The sequence below is a fragment of the Neofelis nebulosa genome, chromosome 13 (assembly GCF_028018385.1).
Source record: "Neofelis nebulosa isolate mNeoNeb1 chromosome 13, mNeoNeb1.pri, whole genome shotgun sequence".
NCBI lineage: Eukaryota > Metazoa > Chordata > Mammalia > Carnivora > Felidae > Neofelis > Neofelis nebulosa.
This window is the reverse complement of record NC_080794.1, coordinates 28177505-28201752: the sequence shown is the minus strand read 5'-3', so window position 1 is coordinate 28201752 and position 24248 is coordinate 28177505. Positions and strand designations below refer to the sequence as shown.

The 24248-nt window shown below is 42.8% G+C and overlaps 1 protein-coding gene across 1 annotated transcript in view; it reads right to left on the bottom strand.

Annotated features, from left to right (window-relative positions):
* The window catches only part of ARID5B (AT-rich interaction domain 5B), a 179928-nt gene extending 156494 nt beyond the window's left edge, over nt 1-23434 (bottom strand). The window contains exons 1-2 of the mRNA XM_058696443.1: nt 23029-23434; nt 22337-22591 (exon numbers count right to left, since the gene is read on the bottom strand). Coding sequence (XP_058552426.1) covers nt 22337-22591; nt 23029-23049 — 276 coding nt within the window. The 5' untranslated portion in view covers nt 23050-23434. The remainder of the gene's footprint in view (nt 1-22336; nt 22592-23028) is intronic.
* Nucleotides 23435-24248: the final 814 nt, after the last annotated feature.

Sequence of the window (24248 nt, the reverse complement as noted above, 5' to 3'; positions counted from 1 at the left end):
TCCTCCTTTCATCTGGTGTTAGAATATCCATTTTTCCTCAGAAATGAGGATGACAATAGATGGTAGCCGTTGTTTTTTAATGTCCTGAGTAGACAAAATAAAATGATATCAACACTCAGTTGGTCCCTGAACTGGGAATTACTGTTCTTATTACCTCTGACATAATGTTAAATCTTTATTAGGCACCAGTATTTGATGCTGAATCATGGAATTCTATTCTCTACAGTCAATGCCTGCATCGCAGAAACTTTTTAGTGGCAGGTACCTTTGCTTAATTTCTACTTCTCTTGTACTTCCCAAGGAACCAAGGACTGTGCTGTGCCTAAGGCAGACAAAAAATACGGATTTTAATGGAAACCATCTCTGGATGTTCCATGTTGGGAGAAACTAAGGGATACTTAGAAAGCACAGCCTTCTGAGTCTGGCTGACCCAGATTCAAACGCAGCTGTACTAGGTTGAATGTCCACATTAAGCTTGAGACATGACATCATCTTGCCAAGGTCTCATCTGAAAAACTGGGCGGGGCTCCTGGTTGGCTCAGTCAGTGGAACATGTGACCCTTGATCTCAGAGTCACGAATTCGAGTCCCACGTTGGTAATACAGATTACATTAAAACAAAAACAAAAACAACCTAAAAAGTGGGGGAAAATAAGATTAAAAAAAAAAACCCTCCCCTCACTGGGTCATAAGGATGTTGAAGTTATCACAGTACAATGGTCAACACAGAGTAGGCATTCAAGAAATAATGGCTATTACTATTATTACATCGTGTCACTGTGACTGAAAATGAGGGCGTGAGAGCGAGCAGTATTAAGATGTCACCTGTGTATTCCTCACTCCTCTTAATTCTTTGGGAACAATGATACCCCTGTGGCTACGGCTGGCTACCTCCAAGGGGTAGTTAGGGTAAAAAGCAGTTACTAGTGTCTGGGATTCTAAGTCATTCTCCTCAGTCCTTGAGGAATAGAACACTCTAAAATGCTTTACTTTGTCCAGACACTAATCCATGAATTTAGCAGACATACTCTCTTCTAATCTCTGCAAAGACTATCTGAGGTAGGTGTTCCCAGGCCCATTTTAGAGATGAGAAAACTGATGTGGAACCAGAAACCAGATTTGGCAGCATCCTTGTCTCCCTGGCAAATTGGTCCCCATAGCCCTTTCAGTAGTAATACTCCATCCATGCTACTCCCACCTGGGACAAGGGCACTCACCCCTAACAGTGTCCTGGGAGGTCAAGGGGGTGGGATTTAAAGTCATTTTGCAACAAAAGGGATTTTAATTTTTGATTTGTATTGTGTTCTTGTCCCCAAAGTAAGATGGCAGAAATTGCCATTCATGTGCTATTTAAAAATGCAAAGAATTTTCTGTTGTCTGAGTGATGAAGATATCTTCTCAAGTATGTGCTAAGGTTTCGTTTGACTCCCTGAACATGATGAAATGGATTTGCCATGGAGGCTCATTAGTGTATTGGGTTCCAATTTCCCAAGCCAGCCCCTTCTCTTCCAACCTCCCCCTCCTTCCCACCAGACATTTGGGTGAAGCTTGTGGCTCAGTGAACTTTGGAAAGCCATCCTGGCACAATTAGAGGGAGTAAGCAAACAGAAGACTGCTCTGAGGTGTGATTTGTCAGATGTAATGCGACCATCCTTCATGGTATAGCCAAAGGCATTTGCGTATCAAACAAGTAATTCAAAAATCCTAAATATTTTATGTTCCTAAATACATTTTTAATACACACTAATCTAAAACTTGTTAGGCTGCAGCCTGCTCCCTGACCAGAAGCCCATCTCTAAAGAAAGCACCAGAAACATCATCTCATTAATTCTCAGTTTCACTTCTTTCCTTTTGGATTTACCACATATGTGCTTTTTTTTTTCCTCCCTAAGATTAAAAACCATTTACATGAAAAGAAAGAAGATGCATCCCAGTGTCCTAGATATTTCATCTCTAAACAAGCAAGTATCTGATATCCACTGAAGATGTGTGAAGTCAGGGGTTGAGCCTGCCACCTTTCCTTTGGCCAAATAGATAAGGTGTTTACTCCACAGTCTATTTTTTTAACTACTTTCAGGTTGCCATAATAAAAACTAGCTTGGCACTCATGTTCTTAGCTCTGGCCATTAAAACACAAGCAAAAGGAGATAAATGAGCCCAATTCCAGTGTTAAAGTTCAGGTAAGTTACCTAGAAGAACATTCTATAAAAGCAAAACTAATAGCAATAAACCCAAACCCAACTACCACCCAACACAGGTGATCTAATATGCCAAATGACTCCAGACCATTCCTTTGACATCTCCTGATCTTTTTCCACCTAGTTTTACAGGCACATTGTCTCCTGCCCAGGTACACAGTTCAACAGAGCCTATACTTCAGAAAGACCCTGATAGGAGGAAGAGAAAAAACCCTTTGCCCCTGTTGGTATATGCAAACCACGGTGGAAGCTGTCTGAATTCTTCAGGGTTTTGGTGATCTGGCATTGAGTCTTGATATACTGCTGTCATTAATGAGAAGAGCAGTCTTCACAGAGAAGCACCAAGAGCCTTATGCCTATTTAGAATGCTTTAATGTAGAAACCAAGTAAATCTTCCTGTTTTGTGTAGCCTCTATTTAAACATAAACATATGATTTAGACATGTTCCCTCTTGTTAAACATTTTTTTTTGCTCTGTTCACTTAGCACAGTTCACATTATTATCCTTACATGTCCAATGGCAGTGGAATAATTTGAGACCCACAGCTTTATTTAATAATGTAATTATCCTATATTGGATTACTTAAAGGGGCTTTGTATTTTTAAGTTCTAGTTTTTCCTATACTGGTGATATGCTCTGCCGTGGTAAATGATTCAGGCTTCAATCAAAAGCTCTAAACTCAGTTTGGAAAAATATTGAGTGTTTTTGAATAAGCCAGGATTAATGCAAGAGCCAATTTGCAACCACAGTGGGTGACCTTTCTCCTCCTGTTCAAAGCTGGTGGTGTGGAGGCCGGCACAGAGGACAGAGCCAAGCAACTATAACAGCCTGATTCCAACTACTTTGCCACCTCAGGCAGGTTGTATAAACCGGAGAATGAAGCCCGAGTTTTCTTCAAGGTAAGCTTTCTGAAACCTGCATAGTCTTCCATGACTTCTGGTACCCAGCACACTCCTGAGTGCAATGAGGAAGTGAATGAATGCATGAATAAATGAATGAATGAATGAATGAATGAATGCTTTGAGCATTCTGACAAAACAGTTGCAGAAGGGAATACAGAAGGAACCATCCTTGCCGCTCATGGGAGTATTCACAAGCTGAGCACACTGGGTTATGGTCAGGAGAAATTTTGTTAGAGCTTTTCCCTAACTCAACTCAATCTGATCCAATTAACCTGTGTTGACTCTGCTCTGTGCCAAGCACTGGGCTGAGTACCAGCCACGGAAAGATGAGGAGGAAGAAGACACTGGTGCTGCCCTTCAGAAACCCACAGTGCCCAGGGCCTCCTGTTCTCGCCTAAGAAGTGAAGGTTCTTCCCTTTTTAGTCCTTTGCCAGAGAATCCATGCATTCTTCCATTGTCAGTGTTCTGCGCATCTACGCTGAGCTGTGCTGGGTACTAGAACAGCTGGGGAAGAAGCCCCTGACTCATGGATGCCAGTTTTGGGGGTGGGTAGACAGTAAACAATAGCCCTCAGCTAAACGTGATTTATTTGAGAAACTGTCATAAGTTATTTCATTCATTTTCATTCATTCAACAAATATTTAATGAGCACCAACTATGTGTCAGGCATTGGGGTTATAGTCAGAAATAACACAGAGAAAACCCTACTTTCCTGGAGCCTACAGTGATTAAGTATGGTGTGTAGTATATGGTGTGTATGGGGTGTGTGTGTGTGTGTGTGCGCGCGCGCGCACGCGTGTGTGTGAGAGAGAGAGAGGGGTGGGGCAGAAGAGCTAGATAATAAACAAAATAGGAAGTAAAAAACCTAGAAGAGGCAATAATGAAAGACAAGGTGTGGAACCGGGGATGATTTCAAATTGAGTGGTTGGGGAGTTCTCTCTGCTGAGACCCTAGGGAATAGAAGGAGCTAGCAAGGTTAGGAGGTGAGAGGAGGAGGGAGAAGAACCAGGACATTGCATGCAGAAAAAACAGAGGACACACAGGCACTGGGGGGAACATGGTGAAATGTCAAACTAAAGGTTAAACACACACACACACACACAACACAGTTGCATGCTTCTAAATTTGAATCCAGATTCCTTTTCTCCAAGTTTCCAGTAGGTTTAGCATGGAAGCTGCATTATAAATCAATTTCCATTGTTAAAAATTGACCAAAATTTTCTTTATGCCACCTTTTCCTCAAAACTTTAATGCCTACATATGTATGGGTTTTCTTGTTTTTAAAAAATGTTTACTTATTTTCAGAGACAGAGAGTGGGGGAAAGGGCAGAGAGAGAGAGAGAGAGAGAGAGAGAGAGAGAGAGAATCCCAAGCAGGCTCTGTGCTGTCAGTGCAGAGCCCAATGTAGGGCTCAATCTCATGCACCGTATGATCATGACTTGAGCAGAAATCAAGAGTCTGATGCTCAACTGACTGAGCCAACCAGGTGTCCCTGGTTTTTTGTTTTTGTTTTTGTTTTTTTTTAAGTAGGCTTCACACCCAGTGCAGAGCCCAACACAGGGCTTGAGCTCAGGACCTTGAGATCAAGACCTGAGCTGAGATCAAGAGTTTGATGCTTAACAGACTGAGTCACCCAGGAGCCCCTACATTTGTATGTTTTGAACACTGTGTTGAAAACAAAGTTGCATCCTCCATGAAAGTTTTCCCATGAAATAGCTGATTTCCACAGAATTTACAAGATGCAAGTCTCTGACATATGCACAGGGTTGAAGGGTAGCTAGAACATGTTCATCTCCTGTAGACACATGTTAGAGACACAAACTGGGACAACAATCCCTCTCATTTGGGTGTTTACATGGACATATACCAACCTAATTTAATGCCCCTCCTCAACCACTGTGCATGAAACATACCTATTTTCTTAGGCAGTAAGGAGCCTGTTTAATTATACCAGCTATAGGGGCCTCCTTCCCCTTCCCTCTGCAGACTTATCATCACACCAGACACAATGCCCTTTCCAGCAAAATTCTCCAAATTCACTGATCAAGATGTTAGGTTTAAGAAAGACCCAATATGGCTTGTTGACATGCTCTAAGACTAACAAATCTTTAAAAGATTAAAGCAATCTGCTGTCTACCATGTATGCCTTCTATAATTAAATGCCCAGAAGAGCGAGGAGGTGTTTGGAAGGAGCCACCCGGGGAGAATACGTAATAAGAGCTAGACAGGGTAAGAAGAATATCCTTCAACCCTCATTGACTAGCCTCATGCTAAAATGACTGGTTCCATCGTTGATGGCTAATCTGGCTCCCAATGATGCCCACCTCCCAGATTTATGCCCTTGAGTAATCCTCTTCCCAAGAGTGTGGGCTGCACATCAGCTGACAAACAGAATTAGGCAAAGGTGATGCATATCATTTCTGTGATTAGGTTACAAAAGGACTGTGGCCTCTGTTCCACTTGCCCACTGAGAGGAAAGTCAGCTGCCATGTTGGGAACTGGTCCATGGAGAAGCCCATGTGGCACAGCAAGAACCTGAGGGGGGCCCAGCCAACTGCCAGCAAGGAATGAGGCCCTCAGGCCAACAGCCCTCAAGGCCCTGAGGCCTCAACATGCAAGTGAGTGAGCTCAGAAGTAGGTCTTACCTCAGTGAGCTCTGAGATGAGTATAGCCCAAGCGGGATCTGCAACAGCTTTGAGAACCACCCCCCAAGCCCACCCTCTCCCTCCGCCCCCCACCCCCAGCCAGAGGCACCCAACTGAGCCTCGCCCAGACTCCTGATCTACAGAAATGCTAAATAATAAATATAATAAATGATGTTCGAAGACACAAAATTTGGGGTAACTTATTATACAACAATGGATAACTGGCACACTAATCTTTAATATGGGATACATTCACGCATTTTTGTGTGATCATGAAATACAGTCAGTGAAACAAACTGCTTAAATACCAATTTTCACTATGCCTGAAAATTAAACTAATTTCTGCCAAGAAGTAGTAAAAGGCTTCATGCAACTGCCTAAATCTTGACACAACTGCCCATACGAGAGATCTTTTCTTTTTGGGGGGTACCCACAGAAATTTCTAAGAAAACTACTTAACAATATGAGCATACCTTTCTGGATGGAAGGGGCAAAGCAAAAGATAATCTTACTAAGTAAGTTGCTAACTTTGTTTTATCTCCTCTAAGCAAGTAGAGGGAGAAGGGCCGATATTACTCGTCTTGTTAGCACCCCCACAGAACTGTGGGTATAATAATAAATACTGGGTGAATTGAATCGAATAAAAATTTGCAGTCAAAAGGCCTCTGTTTAAAAATAGAACTGTTTTTCAAGAGCAGTATTGTATTACATCCTTAGCTACCAGAGAAGCCCAAGCCTTGTCTCTCTTTTCCTTCTCCCACCTTTTCTAGATTCATCTTTTAAAGGCCCTTGACACAGCTGACCAGTTAGAATTCTGTCACCTATAAGCACAATCTGCAGGTCCTGTAGACGTACAATCCTCCAATCCTCATGGCCAAGATGTGGCTTCTCTTTGCTTAAAAAGAGAAACAAACAAACAAACAAAAAGGGCAGAAAAAAATTAAGGCCAAAAAAATATTAAGGCAACTGAGAATCTCAATATTCTGACATGCTGAGAATGTTTTCGCTCTGCTGCTTAGAGGGGTCATTTAAGGAATTCGGGGGGTCAGGAATGATTTGAACACCTGCTTGGCTGTCTATTGAATTACTGATCTATAACATCAAAAATGTGGAGTGAGAAACAGGACCTATAACTGTAAAGACAAAAACCCAGAGCCTGTTGATAATTTTAAAAGACACTACCATTTATGTGACTCATACAATTTGCATTAGGAAAAACATCTTCAGCCTTTTTACTCAATCTTTTTTGCCTGCCCAGATAGTTGGGGATGCGTATTTTACAACCCAATGCATTGTTGCTGAACACACATTCAGCTCCCAGGAGCACAAAACACAATTAGACTATTATGGAGAATATTCACGAGAAACAGAATGGAACAGATTATTTCACTTAAGACACACAGAATTCAATTATTTTCTGTATTTATAACCCATGTACACTCGATTTTGGAATAATTTGGTGAGGAGACGGAGTACTACATCAGGGTTTCCATCTGAATTCTAGTAATCTGATATACACTGTGGGATTAACCCAAAGCAAAAGGATTTAATGGCCCAGCAGGCAGTCTCTATTTTGAAGATCCTTCGTCTGAGATCCCCCAGCCATTTTGGCTGGGACCCCCTTCCCTTCCCTTCCCTTCGCATCCTTTTGCTGATGTGTTTTTGCTTTTTAACAGAACCTTGCCTTGCACATTTTAAAGATGTGTGTGAGAATACACTTGCTATCACCACCACCACAGGAGGAGGAGGGAGAGGAGGCATCTAGGAGGTGAAACACATTTTTAAATTGGGAGGGAGGTGGTTAAGAATGGGAAATAGGAGAGGCTTTTTGTTTTTTTAATGAAGGGAAAGTGAGAGTACTTAAAATAAATTCAAAGTTGTGCACATTCAGTAGATCAACACTAGTCTTCTGGAGGTGGCATTGTGGAGGGGGAGGAACCTGAGAAGCAGCAGGTTTGAACTTCCGTTGGCGTACCAGTATGGAACATCTAGAACGCAGATTTTGTCTCTTGACACCATCACTCTCCCACCTCATCCTATTTTGTTGTGGCTGATGGAATAGATGCCCCCTCAAGGTCCTTTAAGACCTAAATGGTACAGAACAGAATGGAGATCTGACTGGAAACCTCAAACATGGATCAAAAACTCTGCACCGAAACAGAAAAGTCTCAGGATAGATGGGAATCCAGGAAGTTTAACTCTATGCAAATTGACAGTTTTTTCAATTATCATTTTCATACAATAGTTAGTCATCCAACGGCTCAACCAATAAGTTACCTATTAATAAGCTATTAACAATCTAGCACCATGACAGTCTTCACTGAGACAATAATGTTAGGATTTGGCCCTTGGCCAGCAAGGGTGGGGTCGATAGCTAGCATCTGCGAAAGGCCTAGGAGAAGCCAGGCCATGGTTTGGTGCTCTGTGCCCACATAAATTTCATTTGAGATTCACAGTCCAGCAAGTTGAACCCATTTTACAGATAAAGAAACAGAGACCCAGAGAGATTAACTAAGCGGATGACACCCAGCGCCTAACTGGCAAAGTAAGTATTCACATTTGGTTCTCTCACGCTTCCAGACTATGAGTTTATATTCTAACCAGAAAAAGCAAATGCACATGTGAAATTATTAATCAGAACTGCCTTCAGATTCCAGTCAAGTCTGACCTGCTAGACCCCCTGAAGTCTGGCCTCAGTCTATCTTATTTTCCACTAAACCCCTGCCCTCTTGCCCAGCTCAGACCATATCTGATATTGTTATGTCCTCCCTTCCTACCTGCCTACAGCTTTTTCTGCCAAGGATGTCCCCTTCTGTCCCCCTCACTCCTCAAAAATCTCTTTCTGTGAAAGCTTTCGTTATTTTCAAGGTCCTGCTCACAAGCTTCCCTTCTCTGGGGTACTTTCAGCATGGCTACTGGTGGCCATGCTCCCAGTCACACACACTTCTTTTCACAGCCAGTGCCTGCACCCTTAGGACTTACTATGGGTGCCAACACAGAGCCCTGGTGTCCTGGCACAACCAGTCCTTCCGTCCCTCCAGACCCTGGAACTCTGGCTAGAGAGATTGGTGAGGACTTGGTCTACTGGCTTTCCCCTCATCTTTCCTTTGCTGCCCCTTTAGGACCAGTAGGTTCCTTTTGCTTTATTTACAGAAAATGGACCAAATACAAGAAAAGTTTAAAAACTGTAACAATCCAAAGCTTTGCTCTAGAGAGTGCAAGGTGGCAGTCTGGGAAACGGGGGACACGTCTAGACTGAAGACATGTTTTGTTTGGCCCACAGTGTTTTTGAAAGTTGGACCAAACCGCCAACTAAACTTACATGAAAATCTGGATTTCTGACACTTCTCTTGAAAAATGGAGAGATCTGGCAATATGAAATGACATTCCTGCCCAGCAGTGATCGGCAGGATGAGAGAGGCACGATTCAAAGGAGCCACGTGCTCCCTGCTTCCCTCAAGCACGATATTTTCTCCCAGACCTGGCTCATTCCACCTCATCTTACCTGCCTGGCCTGGTGGGCACTTACACAGGTGCATGAGCTCTAGGTCCCTTTCTCCTCTACACAGTGGAAGACATCATGGAGGAGGTAGCTTTTGAACAGGGCCTTGAAAGATGGACTTTTACTTCACTGGAGGATGCCTCAATGAATTCTACACCCTTTTTCTAAGACTGCCTGTGTTACTAGTTAGTTTCTAATACAGTTCCTCCACTTGTCAGCAGGATGCCATGCCGTTTTTGCCATCTGTGTTTTGGAATCAAGACACCTCAAGTTCCCATTCTGGGAACTTACCTGTTGAAGGAATTTAGAAACCTCCACAAATCACCTAACCTCTCAGTTTGCCCTTCTGGAAAATGGAGATGACATTACATTCTACCTCATAGCATTATCATCGTAAGAAGTAAATAAAAGGTCACATATGAAACCATAACCATACAGTTTACTATTACCTTTACTAATATCATTTTAGGGGCACTTGAGTGGCCCTGTCAGTTGAGCCTCTGACTTAGGCTCAGGTCATCATCTTGCGGTCGTGAGTTCGAGCCCTATATTGGGTTCGCTGCTGTCAGCACAGAACCTGCTTCAGATCCTCTGTCTCCCTCTCTCCCTCCCTCCCCTGCTTGCACTCACTCTCAAAAATAAATAAAAACATTAAATATATATATATACATATATACATATGTATATATATATATATATATATATATATATATATATATATATATATTTAGACCAGGGGTCAGGCAAACATTTTCTGCAAAAGGGCCAGATAGTAAGTATGTTCGGCTCTGTGCATCACATGGTCTCTATCACAACTGCTGAATTCTGTCACTACAATATGAAAGCTGCCAGAGACGATTTGCAAACAACTGGGTGTGGCTGTGTGCCAATAAAACTTTATTCACAAAACAGGGAGCTGACCAGATTGACCTTAGTTTGTTGACCCCTGTTTTCGATACCCCCACAGCTAGCCAGTGTAAATCAGCTCTGAAGATGCTAGGTAGGTGTCTCACTGATATCTAGAATAGAAAAATAGGTGCCTCCAGTGGGCATCAGTGGCCATCTCTAATCTGTTTACTGGATTCACCAAGATTAGGCTCAGCCCAGAAATCATCCTGCAGGGACTCTACACATCGTGGCAAGAAACCTCTTCCCAATCTTCATCAGAATCTCTCTAGACCTGAGTTCAAATGTTATTTTTTCCAAAATGCCTTCATACAGCTTCCCAACAACATCAGCACCCCTGTCACAGGTCCATATATTTTCACTTCATCACACTGACCTTGCCACACAATCACCCATGACTTGTGATTATTTGATTGATTACGTACTCCCCACCTGACAGGAAGCTCCGCGAAGGCAGGATCTGCCTGGTTTCTTTCCCACCTCTGTCCCGCCAGGACCTGTGCTGGCCTGCACGCAGAAGGCACTCTGGAGGGACGGAGCCTGAGTCTCCTCTCCTGTGAAATGTGCAAGAGGCACCACATGCCTGCCTTGGGGGGCATGGGATTTAAGGAGCCCTTTTAAACATTTTATTCCTCGAGTGCACAGTATTATTATGAGTCATCTGTGTATCAGTCAACTGCCAATTTGCACGTTCCTAGAGAGCAGGATAGAAGCTTTCAAGAGTTTTATACTGAACAAATAAATGAAGGACTAAAATAAACAAGTTCATGAAGGCCTAATTGGAGAATAGGTCAGTATATGAAGAAAGTCCCAATATTAGTCCCTCAATATATTCTAAAGTGATAGGGGACACGAAGGTCAGAGTCCTGGTAGAATCGAGGACATCCAGGTTTCAATCCTGGCTCTGAGTCTTAATTGTATGTGACCCTAGGCAAGTCACTTAACCTCCCTGGCCTCAGTTGCCTCATCTATAAAGTATGAAATGCTACAATACAACCAACCTTAGAGAATTTCTTTGAGAATTAAATGAGCATTTAATTTACATACCAAGATATATGCAATGCCTGACACTAATAGCTAGTTGATAAACAGAAAATGTAACTTCATTGAAAACACCATGGGTAAAATTTTTGCAGATGGTTTTGAAAAACAGTAAGTTGGGGCATTTTCTCTGGAATGTGCAGAAGAGAAATATTTAGGAGAAAATGTATGAATAGAGTTTTAAGATGATGGAGATGGGTTTCCTCCATTTCGGAAACCTCAATCAAGTTGCTTTTCCCTCCTTACTATGAAAGAATGAGTAAACTCTATGAGAACAGAAATCTATTTCTCTGGAATGTGCAGAAGAGAAACCTTTACGAGAAAATGTATGAATAGGGTTCTAAGATGATGGAGATGGGTTTCCTCCATTTTGGAAAACTCAGGTTGTTTTCCCCTCCTTACTATGAGAGAATGAGTAAGGTCTATGAGAACAGAAATCTATATCTGTGTATTAGTCAACTCTCATATCCCCATTGTAGAGACACGACACATAGTAGGCATGCAATAAACATTTCTGAATGAAAGAAATCATCCATGAATATCAGATGTAGCAGGAATGCCAATTCCATTTATCACCAAGAGTGCCATCTTGGCAAAGCTTTTCTTAAGCCAGTATAAATGTTACCATCAGAGGGCCCTCCTAAATTCAGGAAAGAATGAGGAAATGAAGGTAAGGTCTAGAGGGCAGTGTGAATATCCAGCCTAGTTTCTGTGTCATCACTGACCCTTGGGTAAGTATCTTGGCGTTAAAGTCCATACTGTCATTAGTGATTTTATGAGTGATATACCACAGAGGCATCATCTCCTGGTATAAGACAGGCTGCTCAAATGACCTGCCCTGAATACACCCATGGGAAACTCTTGCCTACTTTCCTCAGAGTACAACCTTAAGAGAGCAGTCCTTCCTCAAAGCAGGAGACCTGCTGTGCCTGAGGGCGCAGGCTTCTAGTTCTGCTTGTCACTCACGAACTCTGAGCATGTGGCCAAGATTTTCCTGGGCCTTTCTGTGTCCATTGAATAAAGGGGGCTAGACTTGCTCTCTTGAACGTTCTGCAAGTCGATAAGATGTCCATGACAAATCAGACATGAGCCTTTTTCTTAGATGACCATGGAAAGTCTTCCTGATCCTCTTTATCAACAAAGACAAGGGACGTCCAGCCAGTCACGCCTAAAACCAAACATGTCTGTGCAGATGGCAGATCCAGAGAGACCAGCGCACCTATGGATCTGCCAACGTTCCAGCCAGAAGGACTCTTGAGAATCTGAGAATGTTCTTAGCAACCTTCTCCACCTCTGAACCCTTCACCCCATGTCAGAGGTCTTCATTCTACAATGCAAATTTCCAACCAGAATGTCCCCAAAGCTGGGTGGTCATGGAGGAAAAACATCTAAACCTGAGTCTGTTGTTGGGGAAAGTCACCTGGGTCTGTTGTTGGGGAAAGTCAGAGAAGAAGGCAATGAGGAAGAACATTTTTATTCGCTGGCATACTATCTGGATAGTTTGTTTTTGTCCAGTGGTACTCTAAGCTGAGCTCGAACCAAATGATGGTGAGCAAAGCTTGGACTAAAGGGAAAACAGCATTCTGTCAAAATGATTTCCAACTCCATGTTCCACAGGGGGCTTGGGGCAGGCCCAGGGACAAGGAACTGGTGATAACTTGGCGTGTTATCTCTGTAGCATGGAAGACTTCCCATGTGGGGGTAAAAACAAAACAAAACCCACACATCCATATCCGTATGTACATACACACTTCAATGAATATGTATATGTACATGTACATATTTTTAAAACATATTCCTCCCTTAAGAATACACAGAATTAGCAAATTTAAATTATTTGCACTTAGTTCTTTGTCTCCAGTTATACTGTGTTCTTTTGTGCTGGTAAAACAACATGGGCTTTAATTAGCAAATATCTGTAAATAATTTACTTGCTTTTCAAATACAGCAGAACAATGGGGTCAATTTTCACATACATTTACCCAGCATGCATCTTGGGTCTTAAGCCAGACTCTCCCATTGTTCAATAACTATATCAAGCTGTCCAACTCCTGCTGCCTCCCTGGTGGCGGGTGGGGGTAGGGGACCAGACACCCAAGTTCCAGTAGCAACATCCCATTTTCCAAGACCCCAGAAGGCAAGCACAGAGTGTTGCCCAGCCCAAGCTACAACACACACCTACGATCTCTAACCCTGGGGCTTGCTGCAAGGAACGTGGAGGTGTGCCAAGAGCAAGGGGCATTTCATGGCGGCAGGATGCGGGTGCTCCACAGCCCCGCTGCCTCCGACCCCTGACAGCGTAAGCCCCAAAACGTAAGGCGCGACATCTGAAGCCTATGAATCACAGCCTCGTGTAGGCTCTGCAGGGTTAAAGCTGGGCACCACACATGCAGTGCAAAGAAAGATGTTAAATCAAATGAGAATGACTGCTCCAAGACTGGAGGCACTATTATTTTGAATAAGATTGAAAAGGCCAGAAAAAGCAATTCAAAAACATTTCAATTATGTATTTCCCAGAACTACATCTTTGAGCAACTAATGCAAATGTTACCACCACAATAAAACTTCTTCCCACATAAAAGCATATAAAACAGGTTGAACAGCATATACTTTATATATCATATGCATATTTTTGACTATTAATAAAAAATTCAAAATCTATGTATGCTTTACTCTCCTAAGCAATACAGTAATTATGATTAAGGGACAGGCAGCACAAAAAGAACCAATTTATCTTCTCGTGCTCAGGAATACTATTGTGTAACTAAGCAACTAAAGACAAAATATGGTCTAATTAATTCACTCCTATGCTTATTTAAAAGACACAATTAGAACATTTTTATTTTCCAGCCTGCACAGTAGCTCAACATGCTTGAGGGTGTAGAAAGCAAAGCCTATTATTCTCAAAGACAAGAGTTTAATGTTTAGTGCCACTGATCAGGCTTGGAACTCAATGCTGGGGAGGAGGGGGGGTGTTCCACAGCCTGGGTGTGCTCCGAGTCACGAAAAAGGAAAGGTAAGGTGGGGGGAAAGATGTCCGTGGGGCCACTAGCTTGACTAGTAACACATGGCCTCTCCTCCATTTTCCTCACCGTGGGCCAAGAATGGAGACAGGGCTGTGAACTTGATGGTCACGTGGGTAAGGACATACACTACCGTGCATCTATTTATACAGCCACAGAGATTCTATAGAAAATTCATGTAATTAAACCACACGTCCTCGTCTGTGTGATAAATGTCAAATATCCATCTTTGACGCTGCTAACAGTGCATCTGATTTTAAAAGCAGAATTAATTTAGGCATGTGTGCTACAGATTGATGCCATTAGCATGATTCTAAAGCACCCTTTCAGTAATAATCATCATCTGCATGCTTGAAATGTGTTGTGGATACGGATGCTCACAGGCCAGGATGTGATCCGTGCTTCTGAAGGCCAAGGTCCGGGTTCTAATCTCCAGCGGGCCGGGAAAGATCACGGTGTGGCTGGAAAAAGCCATCCGTGCCTGTGCAAGGGCATGGGAGCAAATTTTTCGAGAAATGCAGGAAACCCACAACCACCTCTCTGAGAAGCCAATGAATCCTTCATCCAACAACCGATAAATTTGTTTGAAATTTCTTTAAAAGCCAAACCAAAGGGTAATCACAGGCTACAATATTATTCTGAGTGGAAGATGGCAAACATCCAACTACCCTGGCTATAATAAATGACACGCAAATACATTTGATTTGAGCAATTATATTCTGGATATCGGTTAAAACCAGACTTTGATAAATGGGCTTGCATCATGTATCACTAGATGCCGCTACGAACAATGGTATGCTTGATTCATAATTAATAACCAAGTATTTACATGTATGGACTCGTGTACTTCATAAAAATAACATTTCCTTAGTATGTGCCTGACACTCTAAATGTCAAGGGAGGTTTTAATTGCTTACAATTTTGACTCACCATCAAACACTGGCCTAGTTAAGACCATCAGTCTGAAAAACATGCTGGCTGGAAGTAGCTGCAACCACACTCAGGTGAGGAGGGACTGTTCCCCTCAAGTCCACTCTTTGCTCAGAGTGCCGCCCCACAGCCCTGACTTTTTATGGGCTGAGGGCCGAAGGTTGGAAAAGTATTCAAATGGATAGAGATGCTGGCTCTTAGCCTCATCATCCAGTCCCAAATAGGCACCGATTTCTTTGGTGAGTACGCCTCAAGAAAATCCTGTACGCTGTTTCACATCCTCGGTGCAAGACAACGGTGGATTTTAGAAGAGAAATAAAAAGTGTGAGATGGGGTGCTGCAGCTGGCCTACATGTGAATGGCCGACAGTGGGTCCTCTGCCAGAAGACGCTGGGCCAAGCTTAAAGAAAGCAGGTGGTGGGAAAGGACATTTTAAATGACTTATATCATTCAGTTATTCAATAAATACTTAGTGAATAGCGCTGAATAAGGTGTGGGGACCCAGAGGTGAGTAAGGCCCAACCCTCAGTTCCTGAGAACCACCCTGGGGTGGGGAGGGGGGCGGGAGTGAGAGGCAAAGGGAAAGAACACAGATAAGCATCACAGAACATACACGTGCAAAGTACAGGGGAGGCTCAAACCTACCAAGGCCCCGTAAGAACCCTGAGGGCAGGGATTCTCGCCTATCTTGTTCACGGCTGTATCCCCAGGGCCTAGAACAGGCTCTGGCACAAAGTAGGTGCTCTATAAATAAGCACTGAGTGAATGAGACTTCGAAGATAAAGACAATACTTTCTAGTTTCCAGAAAGATCATGAAAGGCTATAAATAGTGACTTTAGTTAATCTCCACTTTAACTAAGAAGCACAGAAAGAGTCTGACAGCTTTTCTGTGACCCATGTCTGTCCAAGAGGGTAAACTATGAGCTCTTTCAGGGCTGAGGCCATTCTCCTTCATCTCTGTATCCCGTTGTTCAGCACATAGTAAACTTTCAATCAGCATCTGAGGAACTGAATAAATTCTTGTTCCAAAATCATGCAGATAGCGAGCCTTCCCTTGACCACATGTTGCATTTACTGTCAACACAATTCTCCGGGTTATAGAATGTCTTTTGCTGTTTTTACCTTTTTAAAAACGTGTTGATCTCATCTCTCTACCAAGATTGATAAGCTTCTTGAGAAACAGGGTCACACCACGAACTGTTTGCAACCATCTCTGCACCTAGCAGAGCTCTAAGTACATGGTCAGCATTCAACAAGTAGTTTTTGATTAACTCAAGACCGATGATACCAACATTTGCTGGAGTTAGGATCTTAACCATACGAAATATAACTCAGTATACATTCTACTGATTCTCAACTTTTAACATCATTAGACTCAATGCTAAAACAGAGATTTGTTTATGTAAATATTTTTGACATATTAATGTTAAATTATTTCTTAATATTTACTGGATCTTGCTCCAACCCAAGTAAGAAGGAGAAAAAAGTACACAATCACATTCCCTATTTCAGATGAACTCCACAGGCCAGGGGTCAGCAGACATTTTTGTAAAGGGCCAAATAGTAAATAATTTCCACTGTGCGGGCCATATGGTCACTGTCACAATTACTTGACTCTGCCACTGGAACCTGAGAGCAGCTATAAACAATGCGTAAACAAATGAGTTTGACTATGTTCCAATAAAACTTTATTTACAAAAACAGACAGTGGTTCAGACTTGGCCCTCCAGCCTTAGTTCGCTGATACTTGTCACAGTCCAATAAATTCTCTCCATATAATTCATTAGTTCTCACCCTAGTTCTAAAGGGCCAGCCACTTAAGTTACTCCTTCTCATAGTTTACAATCATTTCTAAAAATAATAATAACTAATATAACTGCATCTATCCTTTGCTGAGCTCTTGTGTATTAAGTACTATGTTAGTTAGCAGGCCTTTCTCATTATTATTTCTAATTCTCTTGGCAAAGTAGAGATCATTAAGTCCATTTTACAGATGGAGAAACTAAGGCTCGGAAAAGTTAAAGAAATTGTCCAAGGCCAGTGAGGTCACTGAAGAGGTGTCAGAAATTTTTAAAAGCCAGCTCATGGGTACAGACCTGAGACTGAGTAGCCATCCAGCCCCTCCTGGACTTCAGAATGTGTCTGACCAACCTGAGATATGATACAATCAGGCAATCTTTGAAACAAATCCTGCTGATCCAGATGACAGACAGCATACCTCAATACTAACATGTAAATCTTCAAGGAGCTTTTTATCTTGGTGACATAGCTAAACCCATCACATGGATGAAAGCCAACCTGATTTGGGGAGACCTGTATTGGCTATCTGTACTAGTAAACTAACCTACGTGCCGTCTTCTCAGAGAGAAAACCTTTCTTTAGGAAGGTCTATGGCAGTCGTCTCAAACTTCAAGGAGAACAGTAATACGAATGTTAATGATAATAATAATGAGTCACCCATTACTGAAGATTCCATGTGCCAACTGTAAATACTTTATATGTATTAACTCATTTAATCTCTAAAATAATCCTCAGAAATAGGCACTATGTTTCCATTTTATAGATGAGAAAATTGAGGAACAGAGAGTTTAAAACTTGCCCAAGATCACACAGCTAAATTTAGCAAGACTGTTCAAAATGCAGGATCCTTGACCCCAATTCCAGAGATTCTAATTGAGTTAATTTCAACAGGCATTTTGGAATATGAAATTTTGACAAGTTTTAATGAGGTAAGCACTTTTAGAAATCCTGACTACATGCTAGCCTCTGTAATGCCCAGATGTGCTAGATCCTGACTTCCTGACAGAATTGGCTTACTCATCCACACTCACAGTTGCAGGTGACCAGTAAAGCTTCTTGTAGAATCTAGCCCATGGTCAGGCTGGAATACAAGCTTGCACATCCACCTATTTTAAGGGGGTATATTGCCAATAGATTAAGCGCTTGGCACTTTGAAAATGAATGTAATCAGAAGTTACCCAGTAACAGAACCAATTACCCGCCTACTTTGCCATTTTCCTCCTCTGAAGAGATACTGGCTGAATGGCAATTGTGGGTAATTACTAAAGACACTTAACTCCTTGTATATGGCCCTGCTATTCACTTTCATAGTAATTTAAGACAGTATCATGATTAGGCCTGGGAACCTCCACACAGACATAAAAGTTATTCTGCTTATCGTTTATAAATTAAGAATATCTAGCATAAAGTCCACCATAATCATTACTCTTTTCTATTTATGTAAGGACTACACAGTTAATGAAGTACTTTTGTCCATACATATTCACAACAAGCCATAGACAGTCAGCCTTATTATTGTTCCCATTTCACTGCTAAAGAAACTAAGGCTCAGAGTGTTTATGACGGTTCAAGGTCAAACAAATAATAAGCTGCAGAATCAAGACACAACTCTGGGGTGCCCGGGTGGCTCAGTCGGTTAAGCATCCGACTTCGGCTCAGGTCACGATCTCACGGTTTGTGGGTTTGAGCCCCTTGTTGGGCTCTGTGCTGGCGGCTGAGAGCCTGGAGCCTGCTTCGGATTCTTTGTCTCCCTCTCTCTCTGCTCCTCCCCCACTCATGCTCTTTCTCTCAAAAATAAATAAACATTAAAAAAAAAAAAAAAAGACATGACTCTGGACTGCTCTTCCTCAACACCAGAGGCCAGCTCTGGAAGTATGGGAAGGCAGCAGTGCATGTAAGTATGCAAGTCATTATCATAATCAGTACAACTAACAATAAATTGTCAATGGTGATGAATCATGGTACTAAAATGCAACTATTCTTGTTAGCTACCACTAGCTAGAATTAGCTGAACTTTATAAAATAAGAATGGTTCTTCTACCTAAAATCTAGGGACCTTTGGCAAAACTGATTGACTAGTCATGATTCTAAAATGAACAAGCACCTGCCCACATTAGTACATACTTCTAGAATATAATATGATGCATTAAGTGGGGTGGGATTCAGTGGGAAGATAAACCAACCCTAAAATTTAGGAAGACCTAGGTCCTACTCTGGTGACCTTTGACAAACCACATAATCTCCCTAAGCCTCTGTCTCCATCTGTAAAATGGCATACAAAGTCCTGCCTTATCCAGCCTCTTCCAGTTATTGCAAGGATCAATAAAATATTCCCCAAAAAGGCCCTCTGCAGATCACAGCAAACCACACAGGGACGCTATTTCTAATCTCGCACAATGATAATTTTCCTGCTTTTAGAACTGACGTCTTTACATTTCAAGAAATCATAAATAGACAGAATGGTTCTCTTAAACCAAAAAAGCATACTGAGTCCTGGCTGTCCTTTTGAAATGGATGCTGATGTCAGCGCAATCAAGAAATTATTAACCTCCATTTGGTTACTTAAAATAAACTGTACTGGCTGATTAAATGTGCTGAACATTTTCTCCAAGTAACCGTGCACATCACCAAGAAACCTTTCTCGTTCGGTCACACTTTACAAATGGCAAATGCATCATTCAACACTACTTAAAATCAATAACAAAAATCATCTCACTGTATATAAACAAGTTAATGGAGTAAGTGAAAACAAAGCAAATTTCTTAATGAGAAGACCCTGTTGCCCCCTCTAGGTGCCTGCAGTAAATGCTGGTTTCTGTAGGCTCTCCTCCAGAGGAGACGGCTGCTGCTATTCAGCTAATGAATGACTAACTTAGGCCAGGGGGGAAATGACATCACCAGGGTGGAAAACCGATCTGCATTGGGAAACTTTCTACCTGCTTTACATTTGTCATAATTATTTTGCACAATGCAGCCTGCATTTGCATAATTTTGAGGCGTGTCATTATCTCAATTGAAAATTGTTTTAATATGGCTGAATAATTCACAATGACATCAGCCAAAGTCCTAATGAAATATACAAGTATAATCATACAGCTAATTACCAGCCGTGTTAGCATTAAAAAACAAATCATGCATAATATTAGACGATGTATATGCAGCTGAGGATTATAAATAGAGCCATCTCCCTCCCCAAACCCCCTAGAGTTTACTTTTAAATGGTAAGATTAATTTTCTTAGGTATGGCTCATATAGCAGTGACGAAATGTACAGATCATTACAACGGCTCACTTTCATTTCCCCTTAATGAACAATTTTTTAAAAATCGTGTGTTTAAAAGTACTGTATATCTATCCATTACCAGCAGTTCTAACAGATGCAACCTTGGGCTGTTATTGTTTTTATTCTTAAATCAGAATTCACCATTTAATTACACCAACAGAAATTAAAACTGGACCAAGTGGGGTCAACTTGGGGTCTTTAAAAGTATTTCAATTTCAGTTAAAAAAAGAGAGAGAGTGTGTGACCACAAAATATCTCATAAAACACTGAATAATTTCCTTCTGGGTTTAGTCAGAAGTCTATTAGGCACCAGCTCTTTTCTGGATATTTAATCCTTCCCTTTTCCAGATCACAGGCCATGTTGAAGTAATAAATTTGAAAAGCAAATAATAAGAAATCAGGAGGGGGAGGGGAGGAAGACAGCTGCGCAGGAAAGTTGGGTCGGGGGAGGGGGCCGAGCTAGACCTCGGGAGGGGGAAGAGCTCAACCTGTTGGTAGGTTGCAGGATTTTTCACAGTATTTCCAAACAACACCTTTATAAAATTGCAGGCAGACGTCGGGAAGTAAGAACGTTTAAAACCCCAAGCTGGCGGTGGAAGGCGGAGTGGGGGGGGGGGGGGGGAGGCGGCATTCGGGGAGGGGGGCGGGGCTTATTTCCGAAGAGGCAGATCCGAGGGCGAAGGTTTTGACGAACTCAGTAATTAACCGGCATAGACCACTGATGGGCAATTCGAGCCTGGGAGAGGGAGTGAACTGGCGATGCCAAAAGTAAAATCAACTCCATCAGACCAAGGGATTCTGGAAGGACTGGCAGGCAGTTCTACGCTCCGGGATGAGTTAAACGCGGAACCATTCATTTAACAAAAAGATCCTACACCTACCTCGAAAGCTCGAGGGCCTGGCACAGAGCTAGCTGCCCTCAAAAGTCTCAGTTTGAGCACCCTGCTCTCGCTTGGGAAACACAAAGCCTTGCCAGGCGTCCGCGCGCCCTCCCTCCCCACCGCACCGAGGGCACTGCCTCCCCAAAATAGTTCCCCCGGTGGGTATCGCGGCGCTGAGGTCGGTCAGCTGACGAGGGGAGCCCGCAGAACTGCGGTCACACATGAAATGACAGAGCCGAAGGGAGGCGGCCGCCCCGGCGCCCAGTGACAGCAGCTCACCTCGGGCGTCCTCCCGGGAGCGCGGCTAGCGCCCCTGCGGCCGCCCAGAAACGTGCCGGCGAAGCTCGGTCCCTCCCCACCCTTCCCGGGAGCGCCGTCTGGGCACGGAGGCCGCGGGACCCGCGGGGCCAGTGGGCGAGCACACACCCCTCTGCCCTTCCCTCCCCCGTCCCGGTCCCACACATCCCAGAAGATCGCGCTGGAAGACGTCCACTTTGCGTGGAGTAATTGAAAACTAGAACATCAAATGGCTTGTCCGAGGGGGAGGGGGGTGGGGGCGAGAGATAGTTGTTAATGCTTAACGTGTTTGTGCCGGTTACACGACCGCTTTGAAATCCGCCCGGGCAGATCTGCAAGTTATTTGAATGTATTATTCCAGTACCTGTCATTTATCACTTTATTCAACACGTCTTTGCCAACTCAATAGCTTTTGATCTCACTCTGCCTCCATTTCGTAATTTCCGCCCTCTTAAACATATCAAATACTTACTTTAAAAAAAAAAAAAGTGAACAATATCTAAACCCACCGAAAGAAATCCACCCAGCCCCGACCGAGCCAGACGCGAAGGTAAAATTTTCAAAAGGCAAAAAATATAAAAAAGCATGTGATGTTCAAGCGGCAGTAGCAAGAGAGAGAACGATCACACACACACACACACACACACACACACACACACACACATCCTTGAACAAAACCCTTCTCGAACAAGTTATTTGATCTTGACTAAAATCAGCAGTTGGATCCTCTTTGTAAAGCTGACAGCCAAACTCTGACAATGGCAAAATACTCGAGCCCCAGCTAGTGGCGCTACCCCTTTAAAAAAGGAGTCGATCCTGCTCGCCTGCAGAAGTGAATACAGTATTTTCAAGCTTGCCCTGTAATAAGCATTACTAGGGGAGGGGGGGGGATAATAAAGAAAGAAGAGAGGGAGATATAAGTTTACCACCTCGCCATGGTCGCTATTTCTGCCCTGGGGAGTGTCTTCTGGGAGGAAATAAAGTTTAGAGCTGGATAAAAGTTGCCGGCTGGTCCTCTCTTCCCACAACAGCTGGAGCTCCGCTATGCAAATCGGATCCTTTGGCGTACATCTTACAAAGAAAAAGTCGCCAAGGGACAAAATTCTTGGTTTGCCTTCAAGGTGGAATTGAAAAGCCTTGTAGAAAATGTAAGGTCCGTGCAAGCCACACGGTGAGCCGACCCACTGCAGGGGAAAAAAAGCACCAAATAAATAACGTAGCCATCAGAGCACAAACATCTATTCCCAGACACATTTACACACAGACATCCACACTCTTAATACAGAAGAGCCAACAGATATAAAGCTGGGTGGAAAAATAATAGAGCCCACAAATTTTCTGCCTCCCTTAAAAATAAAAAAAAAATAAAATAAAAAACTCCGGGCACCCCCACCGCCACCTCTCCCTACTTCTCCATCTGAGGCGGTAAAATTACATTATGTATGTATGATCAGTGCAGGGATTTTTTTAAACAATAAAAATGATTTGGGGGGATGCAGAGGGTAAAAGTTTGGTGAAAAGTTTGTGGGGGGTGTGGGTGGGTGCAGAGGTGTGGGTGAGTTGGGGGGCTGGGGGGTGCCGGGGGGTGCCGGGATCGGAGGAGCGGAGGAGAGCGAAATACCTGGAGTGAGTTGGGCTCCATCTCGACGTTCTGAATTGATTGAACTCAACATTCTCTCCAAACTTGTTGGCTTGAATGGATTGCATCAGGTCCTGGCAGGGAAAAACATTCTCTGCCTTAAGCTGGCGTAATGTCTCAATATAAAACTGAGCTCTTGCCTCCCCTTCGGCACCAAAATGATCGAAAATATGTCCTAATATTTCTCTGACGACTCAATTTTCAGCTCCTGTCAAAACTGTGTAGGTTTCCTTCCAAATGTGGGATGATCAAATTCATAATCGGAAGTAAGGTTCTGTCCGATCTCGGCGGGAAGAGGATGGATCAAGGCAAAAAACATATAGGAAGGTTTGTAAAAATAAAATCCACCCTAAAACTGTGTGAAGATGAGATCTCCCTCTTCCCAATCTCCCTTGTCTAGGGGTGTCGTCTAGTGAGATTTTTGGAGGAGACGAGAGCTCGCGAGCTCCGCTTTGCATCTGACAGGACCTGCTTGTATATGTCTAATATAAAGAACATTTCCTGCAGAGATTCCGGGGCGCTGCTCCTCTTTCTAATGCTCCTTAGCAGATTTGCTGTTATTAGACATGTAGATTTGTTTGATAGTTAAATTACGCTTCCTCACTGCCATGTTTTCGAGAACTAATCTGTTAAATTATCTTTTGATGCCTATTTACATGGAAGGGAAAAGTGGGTTATCGATTATATAAACATATAAATATTAATGCATTTGTTCGCTTCGCAGAAAAAAAAAAATACTCAGCGGAAAAAAAAACCCAGAAAGACAAGTGAGCAATGCACAAACATCTCAGGATTTTGCAAACAATATTGAACGGACAGCGACTGCGTTTAGGGACTGGAACAATAAACGATGCATGATAAATCAATAAATGCGAGCAGCGAGTCTGCTCGGAATATGAATTCAGGCTCCCGGTTCTGCGTGTGCATTCTTTAATTTTGAAGTATATACACTAGTACGTGTTTACAATGCTGATGGACGCCAAGGGCGCTCTCAAATGATAATGTGTTTATATAACCCAGCGCTACAGGAATAATATACCGACTCCTACCCCACCCCCATCCCCTCCCCCGCCAAAAAAGGGAGGGGAGCTTCCTCAATAATAGTTTGAAACTGAAAAAATCCATTTGCAAACTAGTTAAATACAACCAGAAATTAAGCTGTTGAAAACCGGGGGCATGAACCGTAAGACAATAAAGGTTTT